This window comes from Mustela nivalis, assembly GCF_964662115.1.
Source record: "Mustela nivalis genome assembly, chromosome: 7".
NCBI lineage: Eukaryota > Metazoa > Chordata > Mammalia > Carnivora > Mustelidae > Mustela > Mustela nivalis.
This window is the reverse complement of record NC_139026.1, coordinates 71,543,014-71,565,671: the sequence shown is the minus strand read 5'-3', so window position 1 is coordinate 71,565,671 and position 22,658 is coordinate 71,543,014. Positions and strand designations below refer to the sequence as shown.

Sequence of the window (22,658 nt, the reverse complement as noted above, 5' to 3'; positions counted from 1 at the left end):
ATATACCAACAATTGGATAACCTTGAAGATAAATATTTAGGAATATACAACCTACCAAGACTGAACCAGTGAGAAAAAGAAAATCTGAATAGAACAAAAAATAGTAAAGAGATTGAAGCAGTATTCAAAAACCCAACAAAGAAAAGATCAGGACTGGATGGTTTCACTGATGAATTTTGCCAAAGATCTAGGGAAGATTAATAAGATTAATAAGATTAATAAGAGATTATTGAAGACTTTTGAATCTTTCAAAAAACTATAAAGGTGGGACCACTTCGCAATTCATTTTATGAGGTCCGTACAATCCTGACACCAATACCAAAGAACTACAAGCAAAGAAAACGACAAGTCAATATCCCTGATGAGTATAGGGGCAAAAATTCTCAACAAAATACACGCAACCAACTTTAATCATGTGTTGAAAAGATCATACCATGTGAGATTTATCCCTGCCAGGAAGGATAGTTCAGCCTACACAAATTGTGATAAACCGCCTTAACAGAATGAAAGATAAACATCACATGATCATCTGAATTGAGGGAGAAAAGCATTTGACAAGATTTAACACTTTTTCATGATAAAAATATTCAAAATACTAGAAATAGAAATCACCTCATCATAATAAAGGCCCTATATGAAAAACACCAAACCTACCATCATACTTAATGATGAAAGACTCAATGTGTTTTCTCTTAAATCAGAACCAAGACAAGCATGTCCACTCTCATCACTTCTCAGCAACAAAAAAGTCCTAGCCAGAGCAATTAAGCACGAAAAGGAAATAAAACACATCCACATTGGAAAGGAAGAAGTAAAATCATCTGTATTTGTAGATGATTTGATCTTATATATAGAAAACTCTAAAGACTCCACAAAAAGTTGTTAGAACCAATAAAGAAAATCAGCAAAATTGCAACATACAAAATTAACATATAAAAATCAGAGGCATTTTTGTACACTAACAATGGACTATCCAAAAAGGAAATCGGAAAGACAACCTCATTTAAAATACCATCAGTAAGAGTAAAATAGGAATTAACTTAATCAAGGAGGTGAAGACTTGTGCATTAAAAACTGTAAGACATTGCTGAAAGAAATTAAAGAAAATACAAATTAGTGAAGACATCCTGTGTTCCTAAATTAGAAGACTTAATATTGTTAAAATGTCCATGATACCCAAAGTCATCTACAGATTTAGTGCAATACTGATCAAAACCCTACTGGCATTTTCATATTTTTAAAGAAATTTATTTATTTATTTATTTGACAGACAGAGATCACAAGTAGGCAGAGATGCAGGCAGAGAGAGGGAGGAGGAAGCAGGCTCCGTGGAGCAGAGAGCCTGAAGTGGGTCTTGATTTCAGGACCCTAGGTTCATGAGCTGAAGGCAGAGGCTTTAACCCACTGAGCCACCCAGGCGCTCCCCCTACTGGCTTTTTTTTGAAGTAATAGAAAAAGAAATAATTCTAATATTCACATGGAACTGCAAAGGATCCTGAATAGCCAAAACGATCTTGAAAAAGAAACACAAAGCTGGAGGTAGTACACTTTTTTATTTCAAAATGTATTACAAAGCTATAGTAGATTAAACAGTATGGTGTGGCCTAAGGACAGTGGAACAGAATATAGTGCCCAGAGATAAACCCATGCATAAATGGGCAGCTGATATGTAAATAAGGGTGCCAAGAATACACAATGGAGAAAGGATAGTCTTTTCAACAAATGATGTTGGAAAAGTTGGATAGTCATGTGCAAAAGAATGAAGTTGAACCCTTGCTATATTCCATATACAAAAATCAACTCAAAATGGATTAAAGACTTAAATATAAGACCTAAAACTGTAAAACTCCTAGAGGAAAACTTGGGGGAAGATCTTTATGACATTGGACTTGGCTATGATATCAAAAGCACAAACAACAAAAGAAAAGTTAGATAAATGGGTCTACATCAGACTTAAATGTTTCTGAACAGCAAAGCAATTAATAGAGAAAAGATATATTATGGAATGAAAGAAAATATTTGCAAACCATATATCCAATAAGGGGTTAATATTAAAAATGCATGAAAAACTATAACAACTCAGTAACAAAAACCCAATTTAAAAATAGCAAAGGACTTGAATAGACATTTTTTCCAAAGAAGACATAAAGTTGACCAACAGGTATATGAAAAGATGCTCAACATCATTTATCATCAAGGAAATGCAAATAAAACGCACAGTGAGTCATTCACAATGATGAACAAATCACACCTGTTAGGGAAAGCTATTATTAAAAACCAAAGGAAGAAAAATAACCACCAAAAGATACCGAATGTTGGCAGAGATCCAGAGAAATAATTAAAACTCTGTACTCTGTTGGTAGGAATTTAATACAGTGCAACTGCTATGGCAAACAGTATGGAATTTCCTCAAAAATTAAAAATGGAACTGCTATATGATCCAGCAATTCCACTTCTGGATATATGTGCAAAAGAATTCACAGCAAAATTTTGAAGAGACATTTACACATCCATGTTTATTGCAGCATTATTCACAATAGCCAAGATGTAGACACAGCCTAAATGTTTATCAATGGTAAATGAATAGAGAAAATATAATTGTGTGTGTGTGTGTGTGTGTGTGTGTGTGTGCGCGCGCATGCGCGCGCAGTAGAATATTATTCAGCCTTAAAAAAGGAAATTTTGTCACACGTGACAACATGGATAAATCGAGGATATTATGCTAAGTGAAATTAACCAGTTACAGAAGGACAAATATGCCATGATACTTCTTCATGAGGTAACTACAATAGTCAGACTCAGAGAAGCAGAAAGTAGAATGGTGGTTTCCAGGGACTAGAAGAGGGGGAAATAGAGAGTTGCAGTTTAACAGGGATAAAGCTTCAGTTATGCAAGATGAGTAAATTCTAGAGATCTTCTGTATCACATTGTGCCTAGAGTTAACGATATTATACACTTAAACGTGTTTTAAGGGGGGTAGATCTCATGTTAAATGTTCTTACCATATTTAAAACAAGAGACTGGCTGTAAGGGCTCTGTAGGCTGTTTGTTTAGGTAGTTTTTAATTTTGTTTAGGATTTTGGTTGCTAGTTTACCATGATGGTAAGCATTCTGCATGACCATCCTTGTCTCTTGTGTGATTTGTCTTATAGTTAGGGCTTTCTATGCCAATATACCAAGAGATCTGACTGTGTTAATGTTTGAGAGGCATGCACAAGGCCTAAATCTGACAATGTCTTCCTCATTGCTTTGAAGCTCCCGAAGTTTGTCATCCGTTTGAGCTAAAGATATGACCCTTATTCGGGTCAAGTTGTTTCCAGATAGTCATTGATATATTGATACCTAGCATGATTTAAATAATCTCATCAGCTAACTGAGAGCAAGTGCATTTTAATAAATTTTGGAGGACTATAGTTGGATTTGAAAGAGAGGTAACATAGCAACACTAAGAGATTTGGAGTGAAGAAGAAAGGGAGGGAGTGGTCAAATTTTCAGTCAAGTTTTCAGAAATACTACCATCTAGTATTCCATCTGTGCTTGGGGCAGCCCTTCCTGTGCTCACAATTTAGCATGATTGACAGCTCTTAAAGAGAAAAGGCCACGGTCATGACCCCAAACTCTTATTTCCTTTCTTTTTTTTTTCTTTTCCATCATCTTTTCCTTTCTTTTTCTGAAACCGCTAGCTAGCTATGATATGTAAATCCTGCACCTGTCACAGTGACCTCATTTCCGTACCATCTTCTAAGCACTTGGTGACTGATGCTAATTACTATGATGAATGTAGCCAGTGGGAAACTGAATATCCCAGTGTAAAAGAAGAGACAAAATGCCCTGGTCTGTAAAGTGAGGGTACCAGGCCAACAGATCAATACGATTGCTTTGATTAAAGTTCCCTATTTGTTAAGCATGTATATGTATGTAAATACTTTCACTTTTTCCTCTGATCTCTGAGGAAGTGCTTTAAGTTTTAATTTGTCACAACTTCCCAGGGGTGACTCTCCGTTGAAATGTCACTGACAGCTTGTGGTTTGGACTTTTTTTTTTTTTTTTTTAACTCCAGGCAGAATCAAAGAGAAGCGCTTGAACCAGTGCAAGGAGATGCTGTCAAGCAGGAAGCTGTTGTTAGGAAGAAAGTCCAAGGAACCAGCCCATGGCCGGAGGACAGAGCAGAGCAGGTAGGGTAGCCTGTGACTACTTTATATTCAAGAGGAAGTTTCCTCAGATGTTCTTAAAACCACGAAGTAAAAAATGGAGGAGGAACAGAAAAAAAAAAAAAAGAAAAAAAAAAAAAAACCCGAAGAGGAACTGTGAAGTTCAGTCCCCGGCGACCAGCAGTGAGCGGAGGAAGTACGGGGGGGGGGGGGGGGGGGGGGGGGAGTTGTAAAAGAGGCGGTGTCAACAGCCTGCCGAGGAAAGAGGCATCTTTGCAGAAAGAGGCAACTTGACATATCAGGACTTTTACCGCTGTAGAGATAGCTCCGGTGTACAAAGCCCATGCAAACACAGAATTGCAGAAGTTCAGTAGAGGCTTATCACTTCCCTGAGAAGAAAAGCACATTTTCAGTTTTGTGTGCATAATACCAGGGGACGCTCAATTGCTTTCTTTCCCCGCCACCCTGCTAAAATCCAGTATTAACCGTATGTGTCCAGGTTGAGGATCGAGATCCGACAGCCCACTCAGCTGGTGACAAAGCGAAGCCTTTGCTGCATGAATTAGAGGAAGCAATCTTGGAACAACGGAATCTCCAGGCTATAAATACCGAATTGGTGAACACTTGCCAGACACTTGAGCAGAAGACGAGAAAACTGAAAAGTGAGTAGCAAATATGTGTTATGTCTCAATTCAGTCCACTCGGAGGTGGGGCAAAAAGACTATAGCCATTTTTGTAGATGACAGCTGCTGTGTTAATACCCACATTTATGACAATAAAATGGTTCCAGAAAGCAGTATCGTGGGCTTCCAGAAAGGCTTGCTTAGTGTCCAAGTAGGCTGCGTTAATGGCTAACTTTCCCTTTCAGTTTTTTTTTTTTTCTTTTTAAATTATGAGCTGGATTTGTCTATGACTGTTACTTCTTTAAAAACTAAAGTTCTCAGTATCTGTAAAAGTAAACAAGGAAGGAAAAAATCTTACACGCGTGGGATATTTGAACTCGCAAATGGCTTACCTATCCTACCCCGATTTTATTAGCTAGCTTGTACCCGTTGTGTGGTAGAAAGGACCTGCCCCTCTATTTTCTTTTACATAGTAATTTTAGGGGTGGGCAAAATACTTACAAATTCAGTGTATCAAAATATTAAATATGTGAAAACCCTTTTTAAATTTTAGTGTGCTCTTTACATATATATTTTGCTTTAAAAATTGGAATATTGATCATTTTTCTGTATTACCTGAAAGTAAGTGTTTACTAGGGATTTAGGTGAGAAGACAATTGTCAAATGACAGATGTCGGATTACTCAGTAGTGAATTTTATTCTGGAAACACAATTTGGTCAAAATAAAGCTTGCTTATTTGACCATTTATCAGTCAATTGCTTTTATTTGGCCAGCTTCTCGTTCTAGCTGTCCTAGATGATCTTTTTAGACAAAATTATTGATTTGGGTAACAAACAAATGAATTATCAGCTTAAGCTAAGCTAGAGAAGGAGATTTTCAGACCTGGGTTTGTTTTGGATTTATTGTACTGTTTGTACTGCTATCTGAGAATGCTGTTTAAAAGTTTCAATGACTTGGCTAGTTCTAATGTAATAGTAATTATTCAATAATTTTAAGTACCAATTTACTCTGTCAGTGTAAGGCTTTAAATTACATAATCTATACATTATTTTATGATTGCTCAGAGGGCACTGGAGAAGATTCCCTTGTGATCAGAAGTGTTCTTGTTGAGACACAAATAATAAGGCATTCCAGATTTGGTTTATGGTATGTTTGCTTTAGACACTGTTTTTAGAGGACTAAGTTTTTGGGTTCAATTATATTTATCTTTGATTAAGTCAACATTATACCCCGATAGTTTATAAAACTAAGAATTTATCTCCTCCTCCTACTCCCCCCACCCCACCCTCGCCTTTGATTTCCTTTCAATGCCTTCTTGGAAGAGTCAACTTTTGTAACTTATCCCAAAATATACATTCTTGATATAATGAAGTTGCTATTGTCTTCCCACTTCATTGGTCCAAATATTACCGAAAGCTATCCTGGGTTGTATGCATATATATATATATATATTTTTCCTGGCTGGATAAAGTAGAGTGGATGCCTCCTTTCTGTCTTGAGTTGCTCACAACCTGCCTGGTTTTTTTTTTTGTTTGTTTGTTTTGTTTTTGTTTTTGTTTTTCTTTTACTTGTTTGTATCTTTTGCTGCCCATAGAAGGCATACACATCAGGATTTTGTTCTGAGGACCATTTGCTTATGAGGATTTTTCTAACAATGCCCTTAAAAATCAACCTTTGCAACAAGGGAAATTTGGGTGGCACATATTTTTTAAATGTTCTGCGGAGCAGATTTTCCAGATAGACTGTGAATAAATGTCAGTGAGGTAGGACAGTTATCATATAAACACATCCTGGCACATTCCACCATTACCACTGTCACCACATGCTGTTTGAATTCTGAGTCAGACGTTTGAATTCTGAGTCAGAAAATAAAAATACTTAAATCCACTTAGTTCTTCTGAAACTTTCTAGTTAGCTTACAACATTTATTAAGTGTTTAAGGCAGTGGATTTTTGTCACATCTAAGAATGGTTCCTTAGCAAATTGGGTGGGGATTCAGTGATTGTGTCCAAATGTTCAGGTCAATGACGGTTTATGAGCTGAAACTAGGAAATTATTCATGATATTTGAATAGAAATCCTGAACCTAATATTGAAAAAGTAATGTCTAAGTTTTCAGGGGCCGCCAGGATTGGACTGATGTATGAGCTTATAAGTGAACATGCCAGCCTCCATGACACGTGCCCTTAGAACTGCTGGGTTTCCTGAATGGTTACCTATATATTTTCTTTCTCCTGCTCCTTACCTACATATATATCTAAGTATCTTGTTAACAAAGGCAATCCTGGGTATATAAATGAATGTTTGTTTTGAAAAGGAAACCAAAAGTCTTCTTAGATCTAAGGCATTTACCTAACATATTAGAGTGAATCTAATGAAACACTGACCACTTGATCTAGTATAGACTATCACCTCTTTATAGTTCATCCTCTTTTTACCCCATCCAACATGAAATCTTCATTGAGTCCCTGATTTAATAAGCAAGGAGGGAACTGATTACCTTTAGAAACTATAAATATTTCCTTGGCGGGAGAGCCTGAGCAGCTCCTGTATATCATAACTCCTTCTCTGAACCTGGTATCTGTATCAACTTTAGAGAAGGCTTTCACCTAGATGATCTCTCTGGGAGCTGTCTTCTAACTTGCTATCCTTAGCATGGAGCGGTTGGGGTATGGGACAGATAAGAGCCTCAGGGATTTGAAGATGGCCATGTGTCTTGAGCAGTCAGTACACAAGAGGGACATGAGACAAGAAAGGGGGGTTGAGGTACTTAAAGATAGGTGTTGGGTTGAGGACCAAAGGAACAACCCCAAACCATCTCTTGCACAGCAACTCTGATGGGATGGGGGCCTAAATTTTCCCAAATGTAGGAAGCAGAAATGGATGACATAATCTAGGAGGCAGTATAGCCTAATGATTCCTAACAGAACCAATGTTCTGTATTTGTTTCGATGTATCCAGCGAAACTGGATAAAGTTAGGCAAATCTCTTTACCTCTCTGAGTGTCAGTATCCGCTCCCAGAAAACGCAGTAGTTAATTTATAAATAACAAATGCGAAACAGTAGCTAGTGCTCAGGAGAGTCTGTTCGGCTAGAGCACGTTTCTGTCGTGTGCGTTCTCATTCGTCTTTAGCCAATGGGTAATGACCTGAGTGCAGTATGGAAGTTGTATCATTTCATTCACGATTTTCCTAGGAATAGGGTCTGGCTTGGTGGGAGAACTAGAACCTTCAGCACGGAAGGAGAGAGTGTTTGGCTTGGCTGCTGACAAGCAGGAGGAGCTCTTTTAGCTTTATTTTAAAATTACAAACAAGTGTCTGCACCTGGGCATCCTCCCCCACAGAAGAGCCACCCAGCCTTACGGAGCTCTGGCTGGTGGCAGACGGTACTCCCCACTGCGTTCGCTTTAGCAATCCCACTCCCTGAGTTCCCCGTCCATCTGCATTTCCTTAGCATCCCACCAGCGCTGTGCCATTTAAATGTCACCAGAATCTCCATGCTTTTGTTATTGTGCATTTCTGTTACCCTGTGAGGCTGCCTTTGGTCATTTTAAGAGGCACATCTCCGTGATCCAAGTTCTCTTCTGAGGTACTAATAATTTATAATTTTGTTTGTTAGTGCTCTGGTTACATGTTGCATATACATTTTTGATGATCTCTTCCTAACCTGAGTTCATCTCATAAACCCTGTTTTTTTTTGTTCTTGTCATTTTTTAAAAAATAAGTTGTTCTTTTTTAAAAAAATTAAGGCATAATTAACATATCATGAATTGTTCAGATCTTAAGTGTATTTTTTTTAAGATTTTATTTATTTATTAGAGAAAGCAAAAACAGGGGGAGCGGGAGAGGGAGAAGAGGCTCCCCACTGAGTAGGGATCCTGACATAGGGCTTTTTCTGGGACCCTGGGATCATGACCTGGGCTGAAGGCAGAGGCCTAACCGACTGAGCCACCCAGGCACCACCTGAAGTATATTGTTTACAAATGCACATTGAAACGCAGAACTGTAACCCCACAACGTTCCCTTTGTGTTACTTTCCAGTCACTGCCATTCCCCTACCTCCGCCACTATAAGGTCTGATTTTTTAAGCTCTGATCTGATTTTTATCACCGATGGGTTAGTTTAGCTTCTAGAATTGAGATATAAAATATGTGCTTTTGTGTTTTTGTCTTCTTTCCCTCATAATATTTATCTTAATATGTTATGTTTATTAGTGGCATGCCTTTTTCATGATCAAGTTATATTTCTTTGTATGAATGGTTCCATAGTTTGGTTGTCTTTTCTCCTATTATTGGACATCTAAATTATTTGCAATTTGGGGTTGTTATGGAGCAAGCTGTTATGAACGTCTGCATATGGGTCTTTGTGTGGACATATGTTGTTCCCAAACCTGGGATAAAGATCTACAAGCAGAGTTGTTAGGGCATAGTGCAGCTGTAACTAAGAAACTGCCAATTTTCCATAGGGTCAGTAACATTTCACACTCCCACCAGCAGTGTGTGGGAGTTCCGGTTTCTCTACAGCATCAGTGCTTGGTGGTGTCATTCTTTTCCATTTTTGTCACTCTTCTGGGTATCTTCTTGTGATTTTCATTTGTTGTGCTGACTGACTATTGTAAATCTTTGTGAAGTCATTAAGTCTTTTTTTTTTTTTTTAAAGATTTTATTTATTTATGACAAGGTTAGCAAGAGAGAGAATACAAGCACAGGGGAGCTGGAGAGGAAGTAGAAGGATCCACACTAAACAAAGAGCCCGATAGGGGACTCGATCCCAGGATACTGGGATCATGACTTGAGCCGAAGTCAGATGTTTAACAGCTGAGCCATCCAGGCTCCCCTGAAATATCTAAATCTTTTGCCTATTTTTATTTATTTTATTTTTTATTTTTTTTAAAGATTTTATTTATTTATTTGTCAGAGAGAGAGAGAGAGCGAGAGCGAGCACAGGCAGACAGAGTGCAAGGCCGAGTCAGAGGGAGAAGCAGGCTCCCTGCAGAGCAAGGAGCCCGATGTGGGACTCGATCCCAGGACGCTGGGATCATGACCTGAGCCGAAGGCAGCTGCTTAACCAACTGAGCCACCCAGGCGTCCCTTGCCTATTTTTAAATTGGGACATTTGTCCTTCTGTCATTGGTTGTACAATTTCTTTACATATTTTGGATACAAGTCCTTTGACAGATATATGTATTGTGGATTTTTTTCCTGGTCTCTGATATTCAGTGAAACTTAATTTTTTTTGAATACACAGTTTTATAGAACATAACACATCCATTGTGTTATAAAAGTTTACGTTCCATAAATGTCAACCATCATTGATAGCACTATTATTGCACTGATACTAAAGTTTTAATTATCAATAGCCAATTAATTGTAGGGCCTTTGCCTGACAGTTTCATTGCATAGTCATTTGGACAGTTGTTTTGTCCCAGCTTCCTTTGAAGACAGTGTATCCAAGACACCCTATCCCATCCTATATCGCAGATGGCAACAGCGGGGGATATAGTGGCCATTGTTTCATTTGTTTCCATGTAAAATCTAAATGTCCTAGAGACATGGCAGGTCCAACTCCAAACACATAAAAAAGAATGCAAAGGTGAATGCAAATTAGGCTCATAAGGCAATGTATTTTGCCTCATGGAACATATGGAAATAGTTTCTACACATTGCACAAAACATCTGTTAAAACAAGGTTTACGATTTAAATGTTTTGAGATGGACTAGTCCTAAAACCCAAGATTGCCTGGTGGGAAAGCAGATGAGCAATTTAGATGGTCTTATACTAATTCATTATTTCTTATGAAACACAAGCCTATTTGGAAATCCACAGAGAGTGTCTTGTTGATACACAACCTTCACAAACATAATGTTGGTCACTTCTGAGAGGTTTGGTTGCTGTTGCTTAGATGTAGTTCGGGAGAAGGATTTATTTAATGCAGTTAAAAGAGAATTTTCTAAAACTGAATCTTTTACTAGAGTTTTAAGTATTAAAAATCAATTACTTAAATGTGTTAGAAATATTTAAAGAAGTATTTTCCTCCTAGTGGGCTTAGTAACACTAAGTGAAGCTTAGTTGTGAAATAAGTTATTTTTACAAAAAAAAAATTCTTACAAAATAGAATTTTACATGGTAATTTTCAATATAATTGAAGCTTTTTAAGCCTTTTTTCTTAGAAAAAAATTTTGTTAGATTATGTACTTTTCACATATATTAGTATTATTTTAATGGCTCAGAATTTCTTTAGTCTATTGAGATAGAAAACTGTATGCTTTGGACACCAGAGTATTTGCTGTTAATTTTCCTTGCTGTTAGTGTTTAAAAAAAAAAAAAAAAAGGTAGCTATTAATATGTTTCCATCTAGCAGAGCATCCTACCCTCATGTAATTTTTGTTTTTAATCATCTGTGGGTTGAGAAGGCAGTCAGAGCTTGTGAGAATCCTGTATTAATTCAGAGCCTACTGTATGAGTGGAAGTGTGAGGAATTGCCACAGGAATTAAAGGCCATGAATATCAACATCTATTTTGGTGCACAAGATTTGGGCCTACTTTCTGGTTCTTGTCTATATTTTAAGGAGTGTAGATTGTCAGGTAAGTGATATGTACCTGTGTAATTCAAAAAGTTAAAAAGGTTTTTTTTTTCTCCTCATTTCTGTTACTCCAGAGATGAAAAATTGGAAGTTACTGGGAGGCAGATTTCAGTGAAGTAGAAAGACAGACATTTTTAATTTCATGAAAATTATACTGAATTGAGCCTCATCCTGTGAGTCTGATCCCAGCATGACTCACCAGTTATCATTGAAATCCACTGGGCAGCAGTATTCTTGTCATCTCAGACCGATCCATAGGATTCTGGGATCACAGGGCTTTGATTCTAGGGGTTGCCATCCCTCACTCACAGCTCATGCAGAGGCTTCTGGGAGAGCGGATTTCTCCATTCTCTGCAGTTGGACTGAATGACCTCTGAGGTGTATTACTGTGTTAAGGTGGAATCGTTCTGACTTCTAGAGGACATCTCTCATATCTGTGGAGGGGAATTTGGAATGCCCAGCCGGGATCATGGGTTAGCTGCTCTAGCTTTTGTTCTGCTCTTCCTTTCCCACCAGACATGAGTTGAGAACGCCATTCTCAGAAGTCACTGCTTTCTCTCTCCCTTCTTCAGACCCCAAATTTAAAGCTTTTAAAAGCTTATGAGAGGAACTGAGGGAAAATGGGGTTACAAATTGTCCTATTAAGCTGGTTATGAATTCTCTTTCTAGCAACAACTGAGTCACTGAGAAAGAAGTTAATTAAAGGACGCCTCCATAGCTGGTTATTTCAGGTAAAAAAAAAAAAAAAAAAAAAGTCTTGTGATATTATTTACTACGGGGAAGAGGTCCAATTTGTATAAAGTTTTGAAGCTAATTTATAATAGATAATCATTTTAATCATAAAATTAAATAACCAACTTAGAAGAAAATGCTCTGGTGGACTTTGTTCTCTTCTGCACTGAGAAAGCATTTAACAAAACAAGAGTGGGGATCTCGTTTGTGAATGGCTGCTAATAACATCTTTCAAAGAGAAAGCATTTCAGAATTTACTGTACCTATTAGCAAAGGGCCAGTGTTTTCGTCTTAGGCACATCCTTTCTGATATTCTTGAATGTGTACTGTTAGGTGGGCTGGGATGATTCCTGCATCTTTTTTCTCCTATTTATTTTTTGGGTGTGTGTGTGTGTGTTTAAGAAGATTTTATTTATTTGAGAGAGAGAGAGCACACAAGCAGGGAGAGAGGGAGAGGGAGAGGGATAAGCAGGCTCCATGCTGAGCGAGGAGTTTGGATTCATGACCTGAGCCAAAGGTAGACACTTAATCAACTGAGCCACCCAGGTGCCCCTCCTATTTGAATTAAACTTTTAACTCCTTCCTGTCTGGATATCTCAATATATCCATGGTAGAGTTCAATGTATTTCTTTCACTTATGCTACTTGGTGAATTTCTCCTTTTTGTTCATAAATGAGGAACATAAGGAACAGTAAGGTTGGCACTGGGGGTGGGGACTGGAGAAGGGAAGAAAGAAGGGTGGTGTCTGCGTGTATCTGTTCCCAAGGCAGAATGCAGGCACATCTGTTTAAGTAGAGAAAAAAAAAAAAATTATGCATGTGGGAGATTAGGCCAGGCAGAGTGCCTAAAAAGCCCCCTACAGTAATTGAAGTGGAAAAAACCTCTACATCTAAATATGCTTTAATCTTACCAGGAACACCAATACAATTTTCTATAATGTAATTGTGATAGGTATGTTTCCACCTCTTGGACTAAGACCACAATTTGATTGCTATGAGATTCTCAGAGGCACCATTTTCACTACGCTGACCTGTCTCCAGACAACCTTCTTTGGCCTCTGCCTGAAGATTTCAGTGACAAACCCATTGCATTTCCTGTCCCCAAACTTTGACTTTCATTCCTAGAACAAGGGGAAAAATGCAACAAAGCCTTTACCATTACAAGCCTGTTCCCTTAAACCCCTAACAGAACCAGCCAATGCCACCCTCCTCAGGTAGCATGGTATCTTCTCTTAAGTCTAATATGCTTTGTATCCTTGATGCTGTCGTCATTCTGCCTTTGAATATGCTGCACCATTTTCTCATGACAGAGCTGTTTAGATGAGGAATTTCCTCGTTGTGATCCCTTGTCCTGCTCAGATGGAATTCAACAACCGTTTCAAGAAAAACTGGTAAGTTTAAGCTTTTGGAAACAAGTTAAGTGCCCGTCGTGAATCACTGCTATGTCAAAAAGGCAAGCGAAGCCCAGTGTGTATTACTAGTCTTAGAATTCTAAGCCAGACCACTTTTGGGAGATTATGAGATGAAACAATGAATACCTACTTTTTTTTTTTAACTTTTTTTTTTCTTTTGAGAGAGCGAGAACACAAGCAGATGATGGGGGACAGAGTGAGAGAGTCCTAAGCAGTCTCCGAGCCCAACACAGGGCTTGATTTCATGACCCTGAGACCATGGCCTGAGCTGAAATCAAGAGTTGGACACTTAACCCACTTAACCAACCGAGCCCCCCAGGCGTCCCTTCCTATTCTTCTTCCTTGTCATACGCTTGCACAAAATGCCAGTAAATACTACGATACAGTGATACATTAAATTCTTTGATTGTGGTATCATGAAGAAGTATTGTATAACTAAGCTTACCCATCACCCATACCTTTATCCTCAAGGCTTTTGCTTATATGACAGTGTCGATCATTGGGAATTGATATAATTCTGTTAAACTATCGATCTGTAATTTTTAATGAGAATTATACTTTACCCATAAGGTGTCGCTTTCGATCAAAAGGTTGAAAGTTTTATTACTTGGGATCTTTTATGTTCTTCTTGACCTCTCTCACAGGGTTATTTAGACCAGTGATATTCTTTCTACCTTTGGAGATGAAGATGATAATGAAATATGTTATACCCTTTAGATAGCTAATACTATTTAATTTTCTGTTCAGAAGCAGTGTTGCCCTAAACGATATAGTGGTCAAGAAGCAAGACTACATCAGACACTCCTGACCTTCATATATACAAACTGGTATACACCTCCGCTAGGTAAGCATGGATAGCTGCCCCCCTTATACCGACCCTATCAGGCATGGCTGAGGGTGAGGTTCTTTTTGAAATGGGACGCCTGGGTGGCTCAGTTGGTTAAGCAGCTGCCTTCAGCTCAGGTCATGATCCCAGCGTCCTGGGATAGAGTCCCACGTCAGGCTCCTTGCTCAGCATGGAGCCTGCTTCTCCCTCTGCCTCTGCCTGCCTCTCTATCTATCTGTGCTCACTCTCTCTGACAAATAAATAAATAAATAAAATCTTTAAAAAAAAAAAAAAAGGAAAGTCATTAATCACAATTATATTTGTACAGGAAAAGTTGTTGAATACTCAAATATTTATCCTTGAATTCTCTCAGTCAACTTCTGTTGGAGCACCTACTCTGTGCAAGGCCCCATATTTCTGTATAATATTCTCTATAATAAAAAATAAATCCTAAAATAGCTCACAGATTATCAGGGAGATTACAACGGACCCAGAGAAGTCCAAGAAGGCTTCATAGAAGAAATGAGAGTTGAAGCAGGCCTTAAAAGATGGGTTGCTTTTGGAATTGCAAAAAGGATGGAAAAAGAGTTTTAGCTGGGGAGGACAAAATGAAACAGAAGAATGCAAAGCCTCAAGTGTTTGAAGAAGAATCGAAGCTGGACAAGTCTTTTTTAGAATGAGTTTGGTTGTGATGCAGTAGAATATAAGTTTGGAGCAGGTTGTGGGACAAATTGTGTACTATGACTCAGTGTCAGGTCAAGGAGAATGAATTTCATCTTAGGAAATGCTCATGGTGGTGACATCTCTCATCACAACCGAGATGTGGCTGAAAGCAAAAGTTAATGGCTGGTTCTGAAATGACCAAAAGACATGGGATGGTTTTCAAAATAAAGTTAAGATGAAATAAAGAGCAAGTAGACTCATCTGTGGATCATTTCAACTAGAGAAGGGAAAACTACTACCATGACTAGTGGAACAGCCACTTTGTATCAATCAATAGCATACGGCTTTACAGAGATATTTTACTCACAATAACCTAGGAATAATAACACAATCACAATCCTACAGTGCCTGCAGATGCCTGTTCTCTGCTCTTAATGTCACTATTACCTCATTTAATCCTCACCACATCCCTGCCAGAAGATGCTAATGTAAGATAAGAAGGATAAGGAAACAGAGGAATATTGACTTAGTAATTTGCCTAAGGTCACGTGTTACTTCACAAGCAAATAAGCTGAGGCTCAGAGTGGTTGAGGTGCGTATCCAAGAACACAAAACTAGTATGTGGCAGAACGAGCGTTTGAATGAAAACTTTCTGATGAACTCCCAAGCCTCTGTTTTTTCCTATTACTCTTTCCTATACTCGGAAAAAGACACCTAAGATGGCTTCCTCCAAAACACGTGGTCTGTTACCCTATTTCCTTTGTTTCTAACGGGTCCCCATCACCATGTCTGACCATTTTGTCTTCAGGAGTTGGTAAAGCCGTGTCTGTCAGGGGCAGACAGTAAACCCTTCAGGCTCTGGCGGCTGTGTGATTTCTGCGGCAGCTACTTGGTATCACACGCAGCCATGGAGTGAATGAATGGGTGTGTCTGTGTTACAGGAGAACTTTATTTACAAAAACAGGCAGCTGGCTGTATTTTACCCTCTGGCTGCAGATTGTTAACCCATCTAGCTGCTTTTAGGCAATTATTTTCTGCCCTTTCCCCACTCTGCTTTAAAAAAATGGCATTTTCACTTTATGTAACTAAGCATCAAGGAGGAGGAGGGTTAATAGAATTGAGTTGACTTCTGCTTTATATATACGTACATTCATATATACACACATATAATTTATATATATATAAAATTTATATATTAAATATATTAACACGTATTTATTATATATAAAGATAAATATAAATAAATAAATAAATAAATGTGTATTTATTATCTAGTTTAAACCAGAAATAAATTTTTGGTTTTATTCTTGGCTGTTCTGCAGATGTCTTGCATGTAGAGAGTCTCACAGCAATTCTAAGACTGGAATTGACACTTCTCTCAGGTGTAGCCAAAAGAATCCAGGTTTCATGTGAAAGGCCCAAATATGGAGCATTAGAAGATGGAGCTTTGGATGTGACTAGAAGACGCAAGTAAGTTAAACGAGCAGAATATACTTACCCTGTTCTTCACAGGTGGCCTTTTTTTTTTATTGCCTAGACATTTTTTTATTATTATTTTTATTAACATATGATGTATTATTTGCCCCAGGGGGATTGCCAAGACATTTAGTCAGTTAGACTTCTTTTTTTTTTTTTTTTTTTTTTTTTTAAGATTTTACTTATTTATTTGACAGACAGAGAACACAAGTAGGCTGAGAAGCAGAGAGAGAGGAGGAAGCCGGCTCTCTGCCGAGCAGAGAGCCCGATGCGGGGCTCAATCCCAGGACCCTGAGATCATGACCTGAGCTGAAGGCAGAGGCTTTAACCCACTGAGCCACCCAGGCGCCCCTCAGTTAGACTTTTGTATCCTGAGAGCATCATGTCTTTATTATGGAGTTCTTAAAATGGAACTTCTGACTTTCTGAAAATTTGCAATTTTAAAACAAAGATATCTCTATAGTTTTCTTGAAGTGACTTTTCTTGTTCTTTGAATCCCCTAATGTCCATTCTAAAATGTAAAAGACAAATTAGGCTAGCTGAATGTTTCCCAGTTTTTAGGAATCTACTATCTATTGCTAAGTTAAGCAGTTGGTTTTGAGCATATTCCTTCTTCCTCAAGGCTAATGAGCCTCTGCAAATCCCTGCCCCCACACCCACCCTCTACCCAAGTTCCTCTGTGCTCACCTTTCTGAGTACGCAGACTGAACTTCCTTAGGAAACGTTTCAGAAGGTCAGTGGAGTTTGTGCGCACTGTCCACTCCCATGAAATTTCCTTTCTGTATCAAGGGTAAGGAAGCAAGACTTTGAATTGCAAATTCTTTATTTTTATTTTTGGCTAGCTTCTCTATGGTTTGCGACTTCTCTCCAGTGGAGATTGGTGCCTCTTTCCTTATATCTTACTAAAACCATGAGCTTAATTAGAAATTTGGTTAAGTTGGGACAGGGAAGGGAAGCATTTGCTATCTGCCAAAATTCTCGGTCTTTCTCTCTCTAGTAAGGAACTTTGTTTTCTATTGTCAGGTGCCCAGGCCCTAAAGTTGGCCCCTACCTAGGATCAGATCTTTCCGGTTGCATCAGGATGAATGATGACCTAAAGATGGAAGTGAGCATTTGACTATATTTCCATTTTATTTTTAGTACTACTGTTATCCTGGTCATCTTCTATGGGGGGATGTGTGTGTGTGTGTGTGTGTGTGTGTGTGTGTGTGTGTGTGTGTATTTGAAGTATTATGGGCACTCTTACAGCAAGTATGACTCTTACACCACAAAACACAGATGCCTGAGAAATGCCAACATTTGATGGCAAGAAATTAAAATTCAGCCATTTGGGGGCTTTCCGTCCCTTCTGTAGTATAAACTCAAGGAAGCCAAACGGAGATTTTTGGTGAAGTACACTGAAGATTTTGTTAAAGAGGCAGGCTGGTTTGGGACTTAAAATTCACTCATGACTCTAAGACGTCTCAGGTCTTATTGTCTCTCTAAGAATTGAAGCCAAGCCCAGGTAATATTTGATGTGTTTGTACTTTGTAAAAAGTCACAAAGTAGGGCAATGCTCATAGAGTATTCATTGCTGCAGTCAGGTGCTAATCATATTTCTCCACCTAAATAAAAAAAATAATATAATATAAAAGAGTAATACTGAATAACATATCATTTAGGCAAACTCTCCAGGTTATGGAGGTATGTGTGGAGTGCCTCCCTCAGTCTACAACCTAAGCCTGGCCATAATTTTCTCAATCAAATGGAGCCCACAGTTCTGTTTCAGGATATAATAACCCATCCTTCTTCCTTTTTCTTTCATTGCTTAATTGAGATATAATTCACATATTAAACAATTGGATCAATTAAATGTTTTTAAATAAATTCACAGAATTACACAGTCATCACCAAAATTAATTTTAAAACATTTTGATCATCCTAAAAAGAAGCCTCATGCTCATTGACAGTCTATCCCCATTCCCCCCATCCCCAACCTCAGTCTGAGACAATCACTAATCTACTTTCTATCCCTTACACATTTGCCTAGTCTGAATATCTCATATAAATGGAATAATATAATATGCAGCCTCTTGCAACAGGCTTCCTTCACTTGGTATAGTGTTTTCAAGGTTCCCCCATGTTGTAGCATGTATCAGTACTTCATTCCTTTTTATGACTGAATAGTATTCCAGTGTATGGATATACCACATTTTGTTGTATCCACCCATCAGTTGATGGGCACTCGGGTTGTTAACATTTTTTGGCTACATGAATGATGTTACTATGAATGTTAGTGTGTAAGATTTTGTGTACACATATTGGTATTCATTTGGGTATATACCTAGGAGTAGAATTCCTACATCATATGGTAACTCTACCATTTTGAGGACCTGCGAAACAAATTTCCAAAGTGTTTACCCCATTTTACATTCCCACAAGCAATGTAAGAGTATTCTAGTTTCTCTAAATCCTTGTCAACATTTGTCTGTTTTTGTTTTTGTTTTTTAGGATTTTATTTATTTATTTGACAGACAGAGATCACAAGTAGGCAGAGGGGCAGGCAGAGAGGGAGGGGGAAGCAGGCTCGATCCCAGGACCCTGAGATCATGACCTGAGCTGAAGGCAGAGGCTTTAACCCATTGAGGCACCCAGGCACCCCTGTTTTTGTTTTTGTTTTTACATTATAGCCATCTTAACAGGTGTGAAGTAGTTTTGATGGTTTGGGTATGTTTTTACCTAATAACAAATGACGTTGAACATCTTTTTGTGTTCTTGTCAGCCACGTATACATCTTTGGAGCTATGTCTACCCAGATCTTTACCCATTTTAAAAAATGGGGTCCTTTTTACTACTGAGTTATGTGAATTATTTTTATTATTTCTCTCAAGTGTATCTGACATTTTTCTGTTCCTTAGTACCCATCCTATTGAGTAGCTAAGAAAAGGAAAGAAAAAGGAAATGAATCTATTTTGCTATTACTTAGCAGTTCTTATAAAGTTTAATAAAGGAAGTTGGACTAGGAAGCTTATAGGATGTTTGGTTATTAGTAATTCCCCTTTTATCTGGCACTGATTTCACCAACAAGGGGGAAGAAACAGGCATTAGTTGTGTACCTGGCACTTTGTAGGAAAGCATGTCCACATGCCATGTTATTAATCTTCTCCACAACTTTGGTAGGTATTCTCTGCTTTTATAGATGAGACAACTGAAGTTCAGAGAGGTTAAATAACTTATCCAAGATCACTCCAGAGGTAACTAGCAAACATGGGGTTCAAATTCAAGTTTGTCTCACTTCACAGGATAAACCTTTCTCACAGCCCCTCTTAGAACAATGAATTTAGACCTTTCGATCATAATAATTACTCATAATTACCTTAGAAGTAGTTTTTTGGCTAAGAAATGTGCTATCTAAAAGGATCTCCTAATCCACTCTCATTAGGACATATGACAGGTTTTGTCTGTGGCCTTGACACTATTAAGAAACAGGAGCTAACAGACCATAATAGAAACTCCTGTCAACCTTCCCTGGGAAAATGTATGCACTCTCTGAGGTTTTCATGCTGTCTTCTGTGTCATTCTTCGAGAGTCCCCAGGAGCTAGTCCGTTGGCTGTACTTGGTGGCTGAAAGCATCACTTCTCACATTTCCCTTCCCAGGTGTCTGCTCTGCAGCACGGCCACTGCGTGAGTCCCTCTTTCATGCCTGTCCCTTGAGCAGATCCTCACTTCCTACCCCTCGGACTCCCCACAGCCATCTCTAAACAAATAGAAAGTCCTCCCGAGAAAACCATTTTCTAAGTATTTTTGTTAATAAGTGCAGGGAATTAGAATGGAATATGAGCTTAAAATTATAAAAAAACGTAATCTGTGGCTACTCCAGTGACTCATAAATTGTAGCATTTTCTTAAGTCTTTGTCTTCAAACTATAGGGTTTTTGTCACCCTTGATAGTCTTCATAAGCAGCAGCTTGATTCGGTCTTCGAGCCTCTGTCGAATCTGGTCACAACCTGCCTTTCCATCCTTTCCCATTGTTTTGTGGTTGTCCCTGCAGGTCAGCAAAACAGAGTAGCGTTTGTCATCGGAATATACTCCAAAAGCCTGCTTATACTGTTCTCTCTGCCCAGAACACATGCACTTGTCCGTTTCTCAAACTCTATGAGAAATGGGCTGAGGCCCAGTTCAAAACTAGCTCTTCCATAAAACCTTGTCATGGTAGCAAGAAATGTTTACAGTGAAGCATCTCCTGTCCTTCTGGACCAGAGGTAGAAATCAGAATAATTAGAAGCTGAGAGATGATGAGGTTTTCCCCTGTTGCTACCTCTGTGTAACTGTGGAGAAGTCCCGTCTCTTAGGCCGGTTTCCCCCTTTCTCAACTATCCCACTCAGGGAAAAAAGTGAGTTTGCCGCCTCCTTTTAGATCCCAGTAACTCTTTGCCCTCCTTGTTGTCACCTATATACTCTGGTGGCCTGGTAATTCCTTGTTTTCTTGTATTTATTCTGTAGGAGATTAGAAGCCTGGTGGAGAGTGCCTCTGTCTGGCCATTAACAATATACATCTGGCACTTGACATAAATCTGGTGTGTGGTAGCTGCCTGTTAATACTTACCGAATGCCTGTTTACATACTTCTTCTTGTATTCTTGTGCTCCCTCCAGGGCCTATTTATTTTATTTTATTTTATTTATTTATTTTTTAAGATTTTATTTATTTGTCAGAGAGAGAGAGGGAGAGAGCGAGCACAGGCAGACAGAATGGCAGGCAGAGGCAGAGGGAGAAGCAGGCTCCCCACCGAGCAAGGAGCCCGATGTGGGACTCTGTCCCAGGACGCTGGGATCATGACCTGAGCCGAAGGCAGCTGCTTAACCAACTGAGCCACCCAGGCGTCCCGCTCCAGGGCCTATTTAAAACATCAAGATTGAGCACTCGGGGACATTGTTGAGTTGACAACCTTGCTCCATTGTTTTCTGCCTCCTTTCTTGGGGCATTCTTGAGAACTGGAGATTTATTTTTTATTCGTCTCCCATATTCATAGAAGAAGCTGCATTCCAGCATCCTTTTCAGAAAGCACAGGGTGAGGTAAAAGTGTATATCTGTATTCTGAAGAGGATCTTTCTGAGTGAGCCAAGAACTCTCATAAGATTATTGTCTCAAGAAGAACATTTCATAATAAAAAAAGTATTGGGGGCTCAGTTTGGGACATTCTTGGGAAATAAAAAGTTCCTTTATTGACCAAGAAAATTCATATTGTAATGTAGAGAGAAAAGAGGAAAATTATTCCAATCCTTGTCTTTTAGAGATTCAGACTGAAATGTCTGATATCTGGGATTTGCATCAAAACAATGAGTGGGTGGTTTTAGTGGGTGACAGACTAGATTGGTCACAGGTTAGTAAGAGCTGAATCTGCAGAATAGGCACACAAAGGTTACTTAATCTGTTCTGTTACTTTTGTCTTTATTTAAAAGTTTTCCCAATGACTTAGAATTTTTAGCCACATAGCATAGGTTTTAGAATCAAGCAGGCCTGAATTTAAGACTGACGCCATTCCTTGTAGGCTGTGTTAACTTGGACAAGTCTAACCTCTTTGAATTTACCTCTCTGTGTCCCCTGTGAAACAGATACTACTTTTCAGGGTTCTTTTGAGTTTTCAAACACACAATACATACAATACATGTATGCATATACATATCTGCAATGGCTAAGTTCTAGCCTAACCAATCCACTGAAGACAAACCAATTTGGCCATATTTAGAGAAAAGACAGATCTTAATTCTATTTCCCCACTTGCTGCTGAATAGGAAAGCCTTTCATCTCCCTGGGGTCCCTTCTCAACATTTCCAATGATCTCTAGGGACATATACTGATAACTCCTAATGTCCTCCAGGCCCCACCAAGTAGTGGGTCCCAGGGAAAGAGATGTAATCTCCCCCAGAGATTGTGGGGAAAAGAAGATGGTTCCACCACTCATATCTCTGCAGTCTTCTTTGTTCATGATCCCTCCTGCCCACCGGCCCTCCATGTTGACCTCCTTGGAGCTCTGTGTCTGATCACCTAGGGAATCTTCTCTCCCTGGCTGGTAGAGAGATCAGTTCTCCCTTCAGGTCTTCCTGTGGTGCTGGGTAGATTGCTTGTGATGGGATTGTTCAAATTTCCCTCTCTGTGAATTTCAAGGCACATAAATAATCCAGCAGGCTGGGAGACACAGTGGTCAGTAAGC

At 38.8% G+C, this 22,658-nt stretch overlaps 1 protein-coding gene across 24 annotated transcripts in view; it reads left to right on the top strand.

Moving 5' to 3' along the window:
- Window positions 1–22,658, top strand: part of IRAG2 (inositol 1,4,5-triphosphate receptor associated 2) — a 185,810-nt gene that overhangs the window by 121,932 nt on the left and 41,220 nt on the right. For 6 of the 24 annotated variants that reach the window (XM_082738460.1, XM_082738479.1, XM_082738480.1 and 3 more), the window contains 7 exons: window positions 4,061–4,175; window positions 4,651–4,813; window positions 12,027–12,088; window positions 13,399–13,479; window positions 14,248–14,344; window positions 16,312–16,459; window positions 17,489–17,570. In XM_082738460.1, the coding sequence (XP_082594586.1) occupies window positions 4,061–4,175; window positions 4,651–4,813; window positions 12,027–12,088; window positions 13,399–13,479; window positions 14,248–14,344; window positions 16,312–16,459; window positions 17,489–17,570 (748 nt within the window). Of the gene's footprint in view, window positions 1–3,736; window positions 3,915–4,034; window positions 4,176–4,315; window positions 4,814–12,026; window positions 12,089–13,398; window positions 13,480–14,247; window positions 14,345–16,311; window positions 16,460–17,488; window positions 17,571–22,658 lie in introns of those variants that run through there. The other 18 variants (XM_082738483.1, XM_082738484.1, XM_082738482.1 and 15 more) reach the window with 18 other exon arrangements.